Below are 16,687 nucleotides of genomic sequence, written 5' to 3' on the forward strand. Positions count from 1 at the left end.
CCATTGGCCCAGGACTTAGAATAAATTATAAGAGTTCTCATTTTGTCTTATGCTGCCAATCCAATTTTTCAGATTGACAGCCTCATGTTTATTATGTCTATAGCATATGAAGACAAGAATACCTTTACTTTTTGATACCACATAAAATAAAAATAACTAATATTTTTTAGATTCTTAAAATAGTCTATTAATTTCAGCTCATCAATGAGATATCTTACCTGCGGTAAAACGGCATTGGAATGGAAAAAAGAAATGCCAGTGCCCACAATATAAGTAGTATCTTCACCAGGGATTTCCTTGTCCTAAAATGGTGTGATGCAAAAGGCCAGACCACTGCCACGTAGCGATCTAGGCTCATAACGCAAATGAGAAAGATAGAGGCATACATATTGACACAACACACATAATGTGTGATTTTGCATACAGTATTTCCAAATTCCCAGCCTTGGCCACCTGCTAAATATCGTAGGAAAAGTGGAGCAGTGAGAAGTACAAAGGCATCAGCTAAAGCAAGGTTCAGGACCAGGAGACAGGTGATGGATCGTTGAGAGATGCGGAAAATGATAGTCCATGCCACAAACAAGTTGCCAGGAAAGCCCAGCACAAAGGCAGAGACGAGGATAAAAATGCCAACAATGTGGGAGGTGCTGAACCCAGCCGGGACAGGTATTTTAGTGTCATTCGAAGATATCGATAAATTCATTCCAGCTGGATTCACTCTTTGAAGAATCTGTAGAAGAATAGATAACACACTGATTAACACAACTTGTTCTAAGTATTTAATTGTCCAAGGCTTACCCAGGGGAAAATGCCACCTAGGGGACTAGAGAAAAGTTCTAGGCCAGCAAGAATTCAGGTATAAAGAAGAGTTCTGTATTTGAGAAATTAAGCCTTCCAGAAGATTCTGTAGGCAGCACTGCTGGGGCTAATCTTGGGCATTTTAAGAGTACCAGTCAAAGATAAAATACAAAAACAGTAATTCTAGGGTTATTGCAGAAGACCTTGCTGTTGGCAGTGTGTGTCTAGGAATTGATACCAATCCATCTTTTGTTCATCTATTACAACATCACTTCAGGCATATTCTTAAAGCACAGCGTAAGTGGTACATCAGACTCATACCACCACCACTCATTCTGAGAAAGTTAAGAGTTTTTATTATGCCTCTAAAATGTGGGAGGAAACTGAATAAATTACTCGACAGTTTTAGAAATATAAACTTTCAGTTATTATATAATTTAAGCTTTCATACAAACAGTTCAATTCCAGTTCAGTTCCTTATATAAAAAACTGCAAGAAGGTATAAAAACTGAAGCTTTCATAGTTTTGCTTTCAACTAAAACCTTCCACTTGCCTCAACTAAAACCTTACACATGTGTTCTTGACCCAGTCCCTGCAAGCTTATTTAAAGAAGTCTCAGATATGTGAATTGATAGTGTAAATGGCATAGTGAACTCATCATTACATGCAGGGGTCTTTCCAGATTGTCTAAAGCAAGGGTACCCAACTCTGGCCCTGGAGGTTTTCATTCTAACCCTTTTTTTAGTTAGTGACCTGCTTTTGATGCTAATTAACTTCTTTTGAATGAATTTTATTTGTCCCCTTCATTGTTTCTTTTTCCTTATATAGTAGTCAAATCATGACCGACAAACTGTGTCCATCATATAGTATCTGAAAATGAAGAAAGGTGACATTCTCAGAAATGCTGATCTTCTCAGGTCCACAAAACATTTTATCAATGCTCTTACAAAACAGAAAACCAACAATTTCAGAAATGTCTGCTATTGCACAATGAGAGCAGCAACAAGCTATAGAATTAAAGAACGGGTTTAATTAACAAGAAGAATCACAGCCTAATTAAACAACTGATTGGAGTGAAATTGGTCGGATTTTCAGGCCCTGACTTAGTTGTTCTTCTGTCGGCTCACTCACTTCACATTTCATTTCTGTTTGGGTGCCATTTAAGGAAAGAAATGAAGCAATTCAAAGGAACAATGATGAAATTCTAGGGAACAAATCTTAAAAAAAAAGTCAATGAAAATGAAAAGAAAATGAGTTAATTAGCAAAAAACTGTTCATCAACTAAGAAAAGGGTTAGAATGAAAATCTGCGGGCATGGGGACCCTCTAGGACTGGAGTTGGGGACCTCTGGTCTAAAGATTACATACTGTAGGTAAACCCTTGCTCAAGAAAAATAATCTTGACTTCTCTCTACATCACAACTGTAGATCTATTTCTAACATCCATTTTTAAGTAAAATTCTAGAAAAAGCAGTTTTTCCGCAGTTAAATGACTATTTAAATAACCTTTGTATTCTTGATAAGATTCACACAGGTTTTAGAACAAATCATAATACAGAAATGCACTGCTGAACGTAGTTAATGACTTAATGTGGACGGAGGCTACACATCTGTTATTGTTCCACTAGACCTAAGTGTCTTAAATTGGTTTCAGTCTTATTTATCAGGTAGAAAATTCTTTGTCAGTTGCAGTGATTGTAGTTCAGGGATTCATGATATTGTATGCAGTATACTGTGGTATTGCGGGTCCATGGCTTGAAAAAAAAAAGGGAGTCTGTAGGGGACCACCATCGTCACAATTTAGTGGCAGTGGTGGGATGAGTTGGCAGTGGGGACCGAAGAGCAGGAGACCAAAGAGCCATCTGGATTCGTGGCAGATGAATTGGAAACTAAAGAACCCATGGACCCAAGCTGGAGGAGGACATTTTTAAAGGACTGAGCTTTTTAAAGAGGCATTTATTTATTGCTTATTTTATTGTCTTTTAAAAGTTTTTATTCTTTTAATGTCCTGTTTTTACAAGAGGAGGCTTGGGTTGTGTTTAGTGTGGGATTGTTTTAGTGCATTTATTATTTATTGGTGGTTTTAGTGCAGTGGTAGTGTGACTGAGCCGCGGATCTGGTGTGCCAATTGAACTGGGTTGCTCATGGTGTGGAACCTTCCCATGCAGCTGGGGCTTAAGGGGGGAGGTATGTGGTATAGCGGGTCCGCGGCTTCAAAAAAAAAAAAAGGGAGTCTGTAGGGGACCGGCATCGTCACATATACCACAATCATTTATTCTAGGCCCATTATAATTTTTTATGTATATGCTCCTGTTATGCCAGATTATCTCAAAATATAATGTGAACTGCCATAGCTGTGTGGATGACATGCAGCTTCACTTATCTGTAGCACATGACCCTGACACTCTGACCTTTCTGATCCAATGTCTTACTAGTATTTCCAAAGAGATGATTAGTAACTTTCTCAAACTAATTAAGGAAAAAACAGAAATCTTAGTGGTTGCCAAAAATGGAGATAATGAGGTTTTGATCCCTTAGCATTAAAAGCAAATGCAGAAGTAAGGAATTTTGCTGAAATCATGGGCTCTGACCTAAACTTTAATTCCCATATTAACCAGATTACTAGGACTGCATTCTTCCTTTTAAGGAACATTGCAAAAGTTAGACCTCTTATAATATTGCAAGATGCTGAGAAATTAATTCACACTTTTGTTTTTACTGTAAAGCACTCCTAACAGGTCCACCTGAGAAAAACATCAATCAGTTACAGTTAGTTCAGATTGCAGCAGCAAGAATCTTAATCAGAAAAAGAACATCTGAGCACATCTCCCCAGTTTTAGTGTTATTATATTGGTTACCCAACTTTAAAATACAATTAATTCTGTATAAAGCTTTAAAAATCTTCCTTCTTTCTATATTTTGGAGTGCCTGACCCCTACATTCCAAGCCCTAACCTTAGATCATCCAATAGTAGTCAGTTCATTATTCCAAGAGTCAAGCATATTTTATGTTGAGTCTATATTGTACGGTGAGCTTCAGTTCACAATAGTCGTGGATATTTCACATTTATATAGCACTAGTTGAAATACCCAGCAAGAAGGAGGTGAGCTAGGGTTGATTTCACCCTAAAGTATTTTTTTATTTTTATTAATTTTATTACAATCCATACATAGTAATCAAGTTTTTACAAAAAAAAGAATTAAGTTAAGAACAGATCGATCCCTACCCCTGAGAGAGAGAGCAAGCCAAACGGCGTAAAATTTAAGGCTTGTAAACATACCTAAATTAATAAATTCTCTGTGCTTTATAAACTTATTTTAAAATATTACTGATTAGATCCTGCCATGTTTTGAAAAAAGTCTGTACGGATCCTCTAACTGAGTATTTGATTTTTTCCAACTTCAAATAATATAACACATCGGTTTCCCACTGACTTAAAAGAGGAGAGTTTGGGTTCTTCCAGTTTATCAGAATAAGTCTGCGTGGCAACAGTGTAGTGAATGCAATCACAATTTGTTTGTCCTTCTCCACTTTAAGCCCCTCTGGAAGAACCCCAAACACAGCTGTTAATGGGTTAGGAGGGATTGTGAGTCCAAGGCTGTCTGAGAGGTAATTAAATACTAAAGTATTTTTAGTCGACCAATGAGAAACATGTGTACTAAGTTTCACGAAAATCGTTCCAGCCATTTGGAAGTGATGCTGGAATATACATACATACACACACACATACATTGACTTTTATATATATAAACATTTAGAAATACCGTAAAAAGTCTAACCTGTGAGGGAAAAAGAAGGTGAGAAACTGCAAGAAGGCAGGACCAAGGATGCTAAAAACAGTATAAAAGGAGTGCCTAAAAAATGCAAACACTAGGTGGTATTTTAATGAGCAGGATCAGGAGAAGAGACATAGTCAAAAAGTATGCAAAGACTAAACAATCGTTCCTTTACTAAACCATCCTAGAAGGAAGTTCAAAAGGTTGATATCCATAAAATCAAAACTAACAAATAAGTGCACACTAACCTTTACCCTTACAAGTGAAAAATCAAGCAAGAGACCGCCTTGATATCTTTTTTGTTTCTCTTAGACAACAATGAGATCAGAAAGAAATAAAATGCTTCTCTCATTTTTTCTCCTTAGAAAAAAATACTTCAGTATGTCACAAGTATCTCTCAGCAAAGTCACACAACAGGCTCAGGTTTTGTGTCGACATTTTTTTTTTTGTTTTGTAGTTTGAAAAGGTGTGCTCAGTAATATCTGCTGAAATGTATGGACAGTTGTTTGTGGTAATAAAACACTTTACTATCATTACAATACTGTATTCCTTGCTTCTGAATAATATGATTAATTGCTCTAATTTATATTGATGTGCTCCAATTGGATTATACTCACTCTAGAAAAAAAGGCAGGCAGTGTGGCATAATAGTTAAGACCTTGGGCTGCAAACCCTGAGGTTGTAGAATCAAATCCCACTACTGACACCTGTGTGACCATGAGCATGTCACTTCATCTGCCTGTGCTCCAATTGGGAAAAAAAAAAACTAAATACATGTAACCAGTTGTATCTCAGATGTAAGTCACCTTAGATAAAGGCATCAGTCCAATAATGAGTAAAGAAATATGAACTCTTGGACTTAAAGAGATCTCACAAAGTGTAATATGCTTTACAAACTAAATTGTCAATTTTGACTTTTACCTGAGTTGTATCTCATGTCTTACACTTTTCCAAAAGAATTTTAGCTGAAACCTATGCGAGAAAGTTGATTCTTAAATTAAACATAATTGAGGGTATCATGAGCCATCAAAGATCAACATTTGAACACTAATATTTTCCTGGGGGTAAGGTTTTCCATCAAACTTAGATTTTTAAAAATGACTGACTTTTATACCCTTCACAGCTATGAAATCAAAAGCAGTTCATCTCCAGGACTGCTATTAAAAAAATGCCACTATAAGAAGGCATAATAATAATAAAAATAATAATAATAATAATAATAATATAAACTACTATGAGAAATAATTTTGAAATCCTCAGGTCAGGCTTGAAATTTTTTTTTTCTAAAAATGTACCCTGAAGGATATAAAAAAAGTATAAACAACCTGAACTGTAACAACTGCACTGAACAGCACAGTAGGTTGGACTGGAAACAAATAAAAAAGGTATGAAGAGCTTAAAAAAACAACAATTTCCCCAAGGAGGTTTAGATACTTAACTATGCATCTTCCCAGGTCAACAGAGGGAGCTAGTCCAGATTCCCTCACAAATGAGCATTTTAAAAAGTCCTTACTATGGGCCCTTAACTTTTTCTTAGGTCTCTATGTAAGCTTTTCCTCCACCAGACCTTAGGTTGTTCCATTATGTTCAAGGAAGTCAAAGATACAACCATATTTTTATACAACCACACTTTGCTTGATCAGAGGTTATTAATAACATAATGAAGTATGAACTAATTAAAGAAAGATTCTGACCAATGTATTATTCCAGAGTTTAGAATGGAATATTAATTGTATTTAGATAGATAGATAGATAGATAGATAGATAGATAGATAGATAGATACTTTATTAATCCCAAGAGGAAATTCACAAAAAGTACTAAAAAGTGTCCAGGGAACGAGTCCACATAAAAGAAAGTGATAGGAGTGATTAGTAAAATAGAGATAAAGGTAGAAAAATAAAGTCGTACACAGAGCTACTGGAAAGGCTGCCACTCGTGGCGGCACCTGAGATTTGTCCAATCTGTAACTGAGACTGAAAGTGAAAATAAAGTCAAGTAAAGTCAAATTAAGTCAAAATAATGTTTCACTTGGGTAGTTGCAATGGCTCCATTTCAAGCAAAGTATCACAACTCCCCTCAGAATTTTAGACATCACCACTACAGATTTTTCCCTGGTGCCAGTCCTAGTTTTGAACAAGACACTGTGCTTCTGGCACCACCAACCAAAAATAATACTAACTAGACCAAGATGCATAATTAAATATTAACAGAAAAAGTTAAGCAAAGAATAAATACATACAAAATATAAGTGACAAAGAGAAATATCTGCATTCACTCTGGATTTTAATGTTTTTGGCTTTACACAAGTTCAGGATGATAAACTGTACATTCCTCATTTACTCTGGCCAGTCTCTCTTCCTTGAGTTCACCACTTGCCAACTGCTAATGTAATGACACACATGTATTTATGCCTTCCAAGTATTCATGCCTTTCCTTTGGCATTTATGATTTCATTTTTTTTTTTGTTTTTGTTTTTGTTTTAGGTAAATATGCAGTTTTTTAATGTTATCTTTTTTGTGTTATTACAGTGTTGGTGATCATTTCATTGTGAATGTTTTCTATAACATATAATTATTTGAGTACTTCTTTTGTGGTTGGCACCCTTTTATGAATTTGTTTAATGGGCACTACCATATGGGTTATAGTAACAATCTCCATTACTAGTTATATATGTTTTTGACCTGTGACATTGTCTTACTTTCTCTTTAACAGATGTCGATATCTTTTGATTTATGTCCAAGCTTTGGGTTTGAGTTTTCTAAGTTGAGTACAATAAAATGAGTCATTGTTCATAAAATCTGCTAAAAACAACAATTGTTTGTGATTGCGGTGTTTGGAGTTTTGCATTTCTTGCTTACTCTTTCCCCAGGAATACCTTGTCTCTTTCAGGACTTAGAACCTGCCCAACTAAACTTTTCATCTCCTGACTTAGTTTGCTGTGATATGTGATCCCATGTCATATACAGTATCTTGAAACACAGATGTAGGAAAGACAAACAACAGAAATACAATGAAAAAAATGAAATGTTTCACCTTAAATTTTCTTAATTGTTCATGTATTTTTGTTGTTTTGCCTCATTTGCTGATATGTTACTCATTTGGCCAAGATAGATGGGTGTATTGTGAAGCACAAAAGGTCACTGCAGCCATCTTTTTTAAGGATCGAGCTACAGGCACAGCGATTGTAGACATAAAATATGGACTAAATGGAGAGAGAAAACTGTTCATAAAATATGGACTAAATGGAGAGAAAAAACTGTTCTTTTAAACAATGTAATTCAAGGAATAGTTTAGGTTCTCAGTTTTGTCCGTGACTATAGACTTTGTCTTGGCATCTTAGCTTGGTTTCTAGTCTGTTAAGGCCCTTCTGTTGAATGACTCCAACTGTATCTTACCATCCCTCTTCATTTGCTCTGAAGTTCTACCACTCTAAAAAAACAAAGCAAATCCCTACCTTATAGATAGTTTCTGTGCATGGAAAGATTTAAATGGATACGACAAAAGTTATGACATATCTCATATATAATCGTCTATGCGTGTGCGTGTCTGTCTGTCTGGCCCAGATGTGAGAGGTGTAGTCAGGGTAAGGGCTCCATCTACGAGGAAACAGAAAACCACTTAGCCGCTAATACACAAGCGTGGCAGGCACATTGGCAAAACTGTACCCCTTTTACTTTTACTCCCACAGCTAATACACAAGCGATGCAAGCAATTTGCAAAATGAAGCCTTCTACAAGGTGATGCCCAGAGTAGTTCCTTTCGATTACCTGACATCTCTACATTTCAAGTTTTTTTTCTGACAATTTCATTAGTTTCTAGGTTCCCTGTCTTTTTACAGCACAGGCTTACACAGATTGTGTGTATGTAATGGACATGCTTTATCAAGTTTGATGCTTGTAAAGCTCTCCTTATCTTCTCTAGCATGTATAGGAAATTCAGAATCACCACATACTGTAATGAGATTTCATGAGGCAACATTACAGGAGTGGAATTCAATTCTGTGTGTTGTTAAATCCATACATTGCATTAAATAAATACAACATTTTCAATTTTTTCTTGCTCTCTCTTCTTTCGGTCCAGCCAGTGACAAGTGGTCATTCAAACCAGTGTTAATAATTATTCCCCATCAAGCCAAGATTTGAAGGTCCACAAGGACTACCATCTATTACACTACCTGATGACTTGTTCCATAGATCTATCCTTATGTATATGAAGAAAAACTTTCTAACTTTGTGAAGTTAACCTTTAACCAACTTTTATCTGTGTCCCCAGGTTCTAGTTCTGACTCTCATTTCAAAGTAACTGCTAGCAACCACACAACGTATGCACTTTATAATTTTAATAATTTGTTATGCCACTGTTTACAACCAAACTGATGACCATTGGATTGGTAGCAAATAACAGTTGTTTCTCATAATGGGATCTCAGTTCAAATAGCTCTGTCTCTTTCTTTGAATAGCATGGGAATTGCACCTCTCTAATGGGTAGTAAAATTAGTGGATTTGAAACAAGGGTATCTTAAGGTCAGTGGAAATAATTATTTGAAGAACATCAGCGGAAAAATGGAAACATCATCCCATGGGCTTATTAAAAAAATACATAGTCTGGTCACAAATGCTTAGATTGGTCAAACTTTCTGATTGGCCAGGCTGTCACCTTTATGTGTGCTATGCCACTGGGTATATTCAACTACTGATTAAAGCAAATTCATAATGGCACCTTAAATACTGTCTTATCTAGGTCTTCTTAATGGCAGTAATGCAGTTATCATCAGACATTGTCTGGTGTCCCGTGGGCTAAATCAACCACAAGCAATAAGCAAAAGAAGTCTGGTGGGAAAGAAAATGAGTTACACTCCTAATTGTATAAATGGCATTGCATAAAGCAGGAACACTGGGAAAGTTCATTCTCCTGTGTCTTGTATTATTTACTCTGTGTATGTGGGTGTGAGTATAAGATGCACATAGTAAGAAGAACCAATTTATTCAACAATTTCTTTCTTTTTTTTCCTTACCCTGTTACTATTGCTTTGCAAAATAAATGACATTAATGACAGCCAAAAGCTATAGATTCTGGAAGAGAATACTGTATACGAAATTCAATTCACTCCATTTCAGTTCAATTTACATTTTGTATAGCACAATACAAAATATATACTGTGCACACGTAAAATATAGATTAGATCAAACACACCGGAAAAATGTTCACGGGATCTCCTCGAGGTTGCTGGATCATGGCCGGCCTATACACTGGTACTGTAGATGCTGTGCAGAGTGGAAGCAGGATCTCTGTGTTTATCCCAGTTGATTCTGGGGTTTATCAGGGGTGTGTTCTGCTCCTACTTTGTTGAATGCTTGTATGGACTGAGTGTTGAGCAGGGTCGTGGGGTCCAGCGGCTGTGGGGCATCTTTTGGTGAAGAAAGATGGTGTGATCTTCGCGGAGTCAATGCAGGCTCTGATCGCGGTGCTCGAGAGACTGAGCAAGGAGTCTGAGTGTTTGGGCTTGCGAGTGTCCTGGATAAAAACCAAGATCCAGGCCTTTAATGACCTCTTGGGCACAGCCATTAGCAGTGTCTCTGTCTGCAGAGAGAGTGTCGACCTTGTCGAAGGGTTTACTTACCTTGGCAGTGACATTCATGTCTCTGGTGACTGTTCCTATGAAGTCAGTAGATGGATTGGGAGAGTATGGAGTTGCTGGAAAGGGGTGTGTGGTGCTCCTGATATCTATACAAAAGGACGATGGTCCAAGTCTTTACAGTCCTGGTGCTTCCTGTCTTGCTATTTAGTTGCGAGACATGGACGCTATCCAGTGACCTGAGATGAAGACTGGACTCCTTTGGTACTGTGTCTCTCTGGAAAATCCTTGTGAACCGTTGGTTTGACTTTGTGCCGAATGAGTGGTTGATCATGGAGTCCTGAATGAGGCACATTACCTGCGTTGTGAGGGAGCATCAGTTACGGCACTACAGCCATGTGGCGCATTTCCCCAAGGGTGACCAGCTCTTATGGTTTATAAAGTAAGATCCTCATTGTTGAGGACCCGAGTAGCTGGACTAGGCCAAGGGGTCGCCCACGTAACACCTGGCTGCGGCAGATACAGGTTCATTTCTGAAGGGTGGGACTGGACCTGCCTGGGGGGTTGCCAATCGGGATCCTGAGCTGTTTCATTGTGTAGTGGGTGCAACAACACACTGCACCAGTGCATGTTCCCCAACTTGACTTGATTTGACTTGACACCACAAAACAAAGTATTTTCAAATTTATTAACATAGATGGATCCCAAAAATGTTCATCATCAGAATTAGAATCACCTTCATTGACCAAGTATGCATGCATACAAGGAATTTGACTCTGGTTTTTTGAATGAAGAAAAGGGTTAGAATGAAAACCTGCAGCCACTGGAGCCCTGCAGGACCAGAGTTGGGGACCCCTGACCTAGAGGTTTACCTTTACTCAATATTCTCATTATTGAAGCAAAATATAGGAGCTAGAAAAAGGCTAACAAAAAGTTAATTTAACTATATTAAAAATGTTTAGGAAAAAGCAGGTACATCTTTGAGATTTGCAATGCACTACTCAGGCTGCATCACTAATCCATTGTGCAGCTTTCATCATCGCACTAATAAAAAGACATATGAGCTCTAGAAGCTGTGCAGGAAAGTACAAACAGCTGTAATGTGGAATAAGAGTTTTTATCTTTGATTAAAAGCTGGTGTTGAAGGATTATTGTGAGATAAGAAAGTAACACAGAACCGCAAAACAAAAATCATAGGCAGAAAGGAAATTAGGTCAGAGCCAAAAAAAAACCAAAAAACAATCAGGCAACCAAAGCACCAGGACAAAATGAGAATCAGATATTGAGGTCAAAAGAGAGATCGAAATATGAAAACAACACCTGACATTAGGGCCTACTTGTTAAAGAAGCCAACTATGCTAGAGTTTAAAGTTTAACAATTTTTATCAAGGGATAATGTGAAATGTGATCATCACCACATTTATAGTGTCAAATCCCATGACAAAATCAAAACAACGATTGCAGGCACGTAATGCATCCCTACATATATGGCAATGGGACAAAAAATCTTCCAAATCACATTGAAATGATTAAAAAACCTCACAAATAGATTCTGCCTTGTAAAATAAAGACCATAAAACAAACGAAAATACACAGTACATATAAAATATGTTTATTGTTACATTATCGAAGACAGGCACGTAGAAAAGTTTATCAAGGTCCTCAATATGCTCCAAGACATTGATAAAGTTAGTCCAGCAAAATTCTGTTACAACAACAACATCCACTTATTTCTTGTATAGCATCAAATCACATAAGGAATGCCTCAGTGTGCCTTAACATGTCTTGTTTTTTGAAATCCCCCTGCCTTGACTCCCTAAGAAGACAAGAAAAAGCACAAAACAAGAAAAAAAATGGAACAAATCTTGGGAAAGTCAATTCAGAGAGAGATCCTCTTCAAGGTAGGTTGAGGCTTACATAGCTGTTAAAAAATGGGGTAAATACAACACACAATCCCCTTCTTAGAGCTAGATGCCAACTCTCAAGTCAAAACGCAAGAGCAGATTATACCACTAACTAAATACAGAACTGTCACATATGAGGATACGGATTTGTTAAAATACATTAATAACAAAGTAGAAAGTAATTAACATAAATGAAAAACATAATGTCTGTCAAACAGTTACTGTAAATGCAGAACCACTGCCAGATTGTAGAATAGGAGTCAGACAAGCCAGACACAGTCAGAGCCATGAGAACCTCAGCCAAAAAGCTGCCTCCCTACTTTTGACCATTCTGCAGGTAAGTTGGAGCTGGGACAGCAAATCTGATGAAAGGAACCTTCTATGTGATGATTCCAGTGCTCCTTTATCTAAGATGACTTTTACATGGCAGGCAAACAACTTGGCAATAGAGCAATTATGAGGGAAGTGCATTCAAGCTGGAGGATATATTGGGACAAATTAGTTATGGAATGATTTCCTCTTGTCTTCTTGATTCCACTGTCCTGTTGGGAGTAGGTGAAGCCTATCCTGGCAAACCAACCCTGGATAAGGCACCGGTCCATAGGTACCTCACATGTTCACATCCAAATTAGAGCCAATTTAGACTTATCGAGCAAACTAAATCAAACCTCATTGGAAAGTGAGAGAAAACGGGGTATCTAGAGAAACGTTTACACAGACACATGGAGATTTTCTTCCGAGACTATGGCTCTAAACACCATGCTACTCTTTATTTATAGAAATTTTTTCTTTTTTCAGATCATTGTTCAAAATCTTATAGATATGGCTTTCACTTCTAGAAACTGAATGTAATGTAAAATTAATGTAACAGCATGTTCTTCTGTCTTGGACTGCTGCTTTTTGTAATAACAGACATATTTTATAAATTTTGTTTTATCTCATAGTTTTATTGGCATATATATACATGCAGTTTTTGATGCCTAACTTTTGATCTATTTTATTCTTCATTTGCATAATATACAGTAATTGACTAATGTTGAGTGACCTTACCATTGTTACATTATTAATTTGCACAGTGTCAGTCTGCATCATCCTTCGGTGCTAACAATGTCTCACTTTGTGTAGAATAGATCGCCTATTTTCCACATAGGCCCTTGCAATAGGCTTGTTTTTGCCTTTTTGACTCTCACTTTTACCCATGACTTTGGGTTAACGCCTTTCCCTGTGATTCCAGGTTATTTTTTAATCTTCCAGGTTTGACCCATTTTCATCCCTGACTTTGATAACATCTCCTGGTCCTTTTGTTCTCTCATAATAATCCTTCCACACTTACTCAGCACTGTCATTATAAGTTACTGGTTGTGTGGCCTAATAGCTAAGGTGTTACAATAAAAATGTTACATTTGCAGGTTATTGTATGATTTTCATGTGGAAGACCCTCATAAAAGTCTCTTAATATTTGAGAGGCCTAATTCTTAAAAAAAAGTATGATTGGTTCACTGTAGAAATGGCACTCTATATAAAGTTTGTTTGTTATTAGTTATCCACTGATTCAGTAGTGAATGATCGTTTTCAGTCTTCTTTCTCTGTAACATTCAAAATGACTAATTTAACTGAATATGTGACTTTTTCATCATCATTATCAAAGTCATCAATTTTATGATAATCTTTCCACCAAATCTTTTAGCTTCACTCTCTGCAGTTCCGTGCGTCTTTTGTAGTTGCACTCATTTTGTTTCATATCATTCAAAACCACCACCAAACAATTTCTTTAAAAATAAATTCAGTTTAACAAGACAGGATATGGGTAATTTGTAGTCTGTGGTTGGCATGTATTTTTCATTTTTTCAGATTAAATTTGTCAAATTCTGATAAGCTAGTGCACCACTCTTAAAAGACTGAAATACACAAACACTTGTAATAAACATGAAATATCACTTGGTTAAATAGTTTAATAGTCTTTAACATATCAGTTTAATTGAGAAACATTTCATTTAACAATAAATATCTATGCAAGCAGATTTTCTTGAAAAATCCATCTGTACTAAACAAAAAATGCAGAAGAAATGGTAAATTATTCATAATACTTCAAAATAAATTCAATGTGGGCAGAACAGTGATGAAGCGGAAGTGCTACTACCTCACAATAAGAAGACCAGGGTTCATGTCCTGGGTCCTCCCTGTGTGGAGTCTACATGTTCTCCCCATGTCTGCATGGGTTTTCTCGGGGTGCTCCGGTTTCCTCCCACAGTCTAAAAACAAGCAAGTTAGGTGAATTGGAAAACCTTAATTGGCCCATGTGTGTTTTCAACTGGCAACAAACTGGCACCCTGTCCAGGGTTTGCTTGTGCCCTGTGCTAGCTGGGATAGGCTCCAGCAGAGTCCCCCGTGACCCTGTTCAGGACTAATGGGCTAGAACATGACTTAGGACTTTTTAATGTGAAAAGGAATGAAAGAAAACAAGGGTGACACATCTCTTATAAGAGCCCAATAAACTGTTTAAATATAGGCATCAGGCAGGCAGCACTGGTCAATTTAAGTTTGTTGTACATTTCCTGTCCATGATTGACCCTTCTCAAGACCATTATATGAACAGTGTTCTCATGGGTGCTGCTAGAGATTTTGAGCCCCATTAAGGGATATTACAGTATACACACACAAACACACACACCTCACCCTCATTGCAGGCTTTTGTTAACTTTGCTATGCAGGCTGGTATAGATCTAGTTAAGTCTCATAATTACCAGGACTGTTAGCCAAAAAATAAGGTTAGAATTTTCTAAATAAAAATAATGCATTATTCAAATATATTCAAACTAAGATTAGGATTCTGTGTGTTATTTGTTTGTTTGTGCATTTTTCAACATTATTATGATGTTAACTGGACTAACAGCAGCAACATCAAGAACCAAAAAATAATTATCAATTAAATATCAAAATCCACAAGGAAGAAATAGCGATAGTCAGACAATTGTTATTTTAATATATAGGAGCCATCAAAATCCCAGAGGGTGCATTCTATAGAAGAGAAGCGTCTGCAAGGCCGTCTTATTATCAGCCAAGCATTGATGGCTTGATGAGCGACAACTTATTAGGATAGCAAGTCATTAAACCAGCCTTTACGATCTTTAAGAGCTATGTGCACTTCCACCACATTTCACTAAATTATTATTTTTTTTTTGTCTGCAAAGCATGAATCATTTATGACAACTTTGTGCAGATACTGGAGCCTGCAAATGTAAGAGACACTTGAAACACCTTTCTCAATGAGTCCAAAGTGACATAATCAAAAACAAATAAGTGTATATACAGTATGTGTATTACTGCCTGTACATCACATATGAAGCTCAGACAAAATCGCTCCATGATTGCTTAAACAAACTAAATGCAGTCATTATTTTGTTTTTCCTCAGCTAAGTGGCTTTGTGAACCTTGAAGCCAGAGGACAATCTCTTTTATAATATAAATTGAGGTGGCACAGTTGGTAGCACTGCTGCCTTGCAGTAAGGAGACCTGGGTTCTCTTCCCAGGTCCACCCTATGTGGAGCATGCATGTTCTCCCCATGTCTGCGTGGGTTTCCTCTGGGTACTCTGGTTTCCTCCCACAGTAGAAAGACATGCAGGACAGGTACATTGGCAATGTTAAATTGTCCCTAGTGTGTGCTTGGTGTGTGGATGTGTGTGTGTGCCCTGCCCAGGATTTGTTCCTGCCTTGCGCCCTGTGTTGGCTGGGATTGGCTCCAGCAGACCCCCGTGACCCTGTGTTAGGATATAGCAGGTTGGAAAATGACTGACTGACTGATTCAACTGAGCAATATGATGCCTGTGTTTGTGTCTCATAAATGAAGTAACTGAATATACTAAATGTTTCATTATAATGATGTGGAAATGTTTAGGGGCGGCACGGTGGCGCAGTGGTAGCGCTGCTGCCTGCAGTTAGGAGACCGGGTTCGTTTCCGGGTCCTCCCTGCGTGGAGTTTGCATGTTCTCCCCGTGTCTGCGTGGGTTTCCTCCGGGCGCTCCGGTTTCCTCCCACAATCCAAAGACATGCAGGTTAGGTGGATTGGCGATTCTAAAAATTGGCCCTAGTGTGTGCTTGGTGTGTGGGTGTGTTTGTGTGTGTCCTGCGGTGGGTTGGCACCCTGCCCAGGATTGGTTCCTGCCTTGTGCCCTGTGTTGGCTGGGATTGGCTCCAGCAGACCCCCGTGACCCTGTGTTAGGATATAGCGGGTTAGAAAATGGATGGATGGATGGATGGATGGATGGAAATGTTTAGCACTTATTATGTTTTATTTATCAGACGTTTTCAAAACAACTTTAATTTTGTAAAATGAGTTTGAGTGTTTGATGGAAAAGTATTAAGTTAACGAACGTTAAAAAGCTGTCTAGCAATAATATCATTAGCAAGTAAACTGTATAATTTTCTATTTACTGTTGTACAGCAGTAATAATCATTGTGGATTATTCAAAGTGACTTCTAAATAGATGTTTTTATCTTTTGGTTGTTGGATTAGATTGAACAATACTGTAAACTAGACTGTTGGTACCGCTTATGGAGAATGAACTAACATTGATAAACTCACCGAGCTTTGAGAGAAATTATGTGACCATCTGTCATCTTCTCTTCTCTCACT

The 16,687-nt window shown here is 37.5% G+C and overlaps 1 protein-coding gene across 1 annotated transcript in view; it reads right to left on the reverse strand.

The window, feature by feature from the left end:
• Positions 1-16,687, reverse strand: part of LOC120523939 (leukotriene B4 receptor 1-like) — a 70,262-nt gene that overhangs the window by 29,779 nt on the left and 23,796 nt on the right. The window contains exon 2 of the mRNA XM_039745672.1: positions 219-730. Coding sequence (XP_039601606.1) covers positions 219-703 — 485 coding nt within the window. The 5' untranslated portion in view covers positions 704-730. The remainder of the gene's footprint in view (positions 1-218; positions 731-16,687) is intronic.

This window comes from Polypterus senegalus, chromosome 1, assembly GCF_016835505.1.
Source record: "Polypterus senegalus isolate Bchr_013 chromosome 1, ASM1683550v1, whole genome shotgun sequence".
Taxonomy (NCBI): domain Eukaryota; kingdom Metazoa; phylum Chordata; class Cladistia; order Polypteriformes; family Polypteridae; genus Polypterus; species Polypterus senegalus.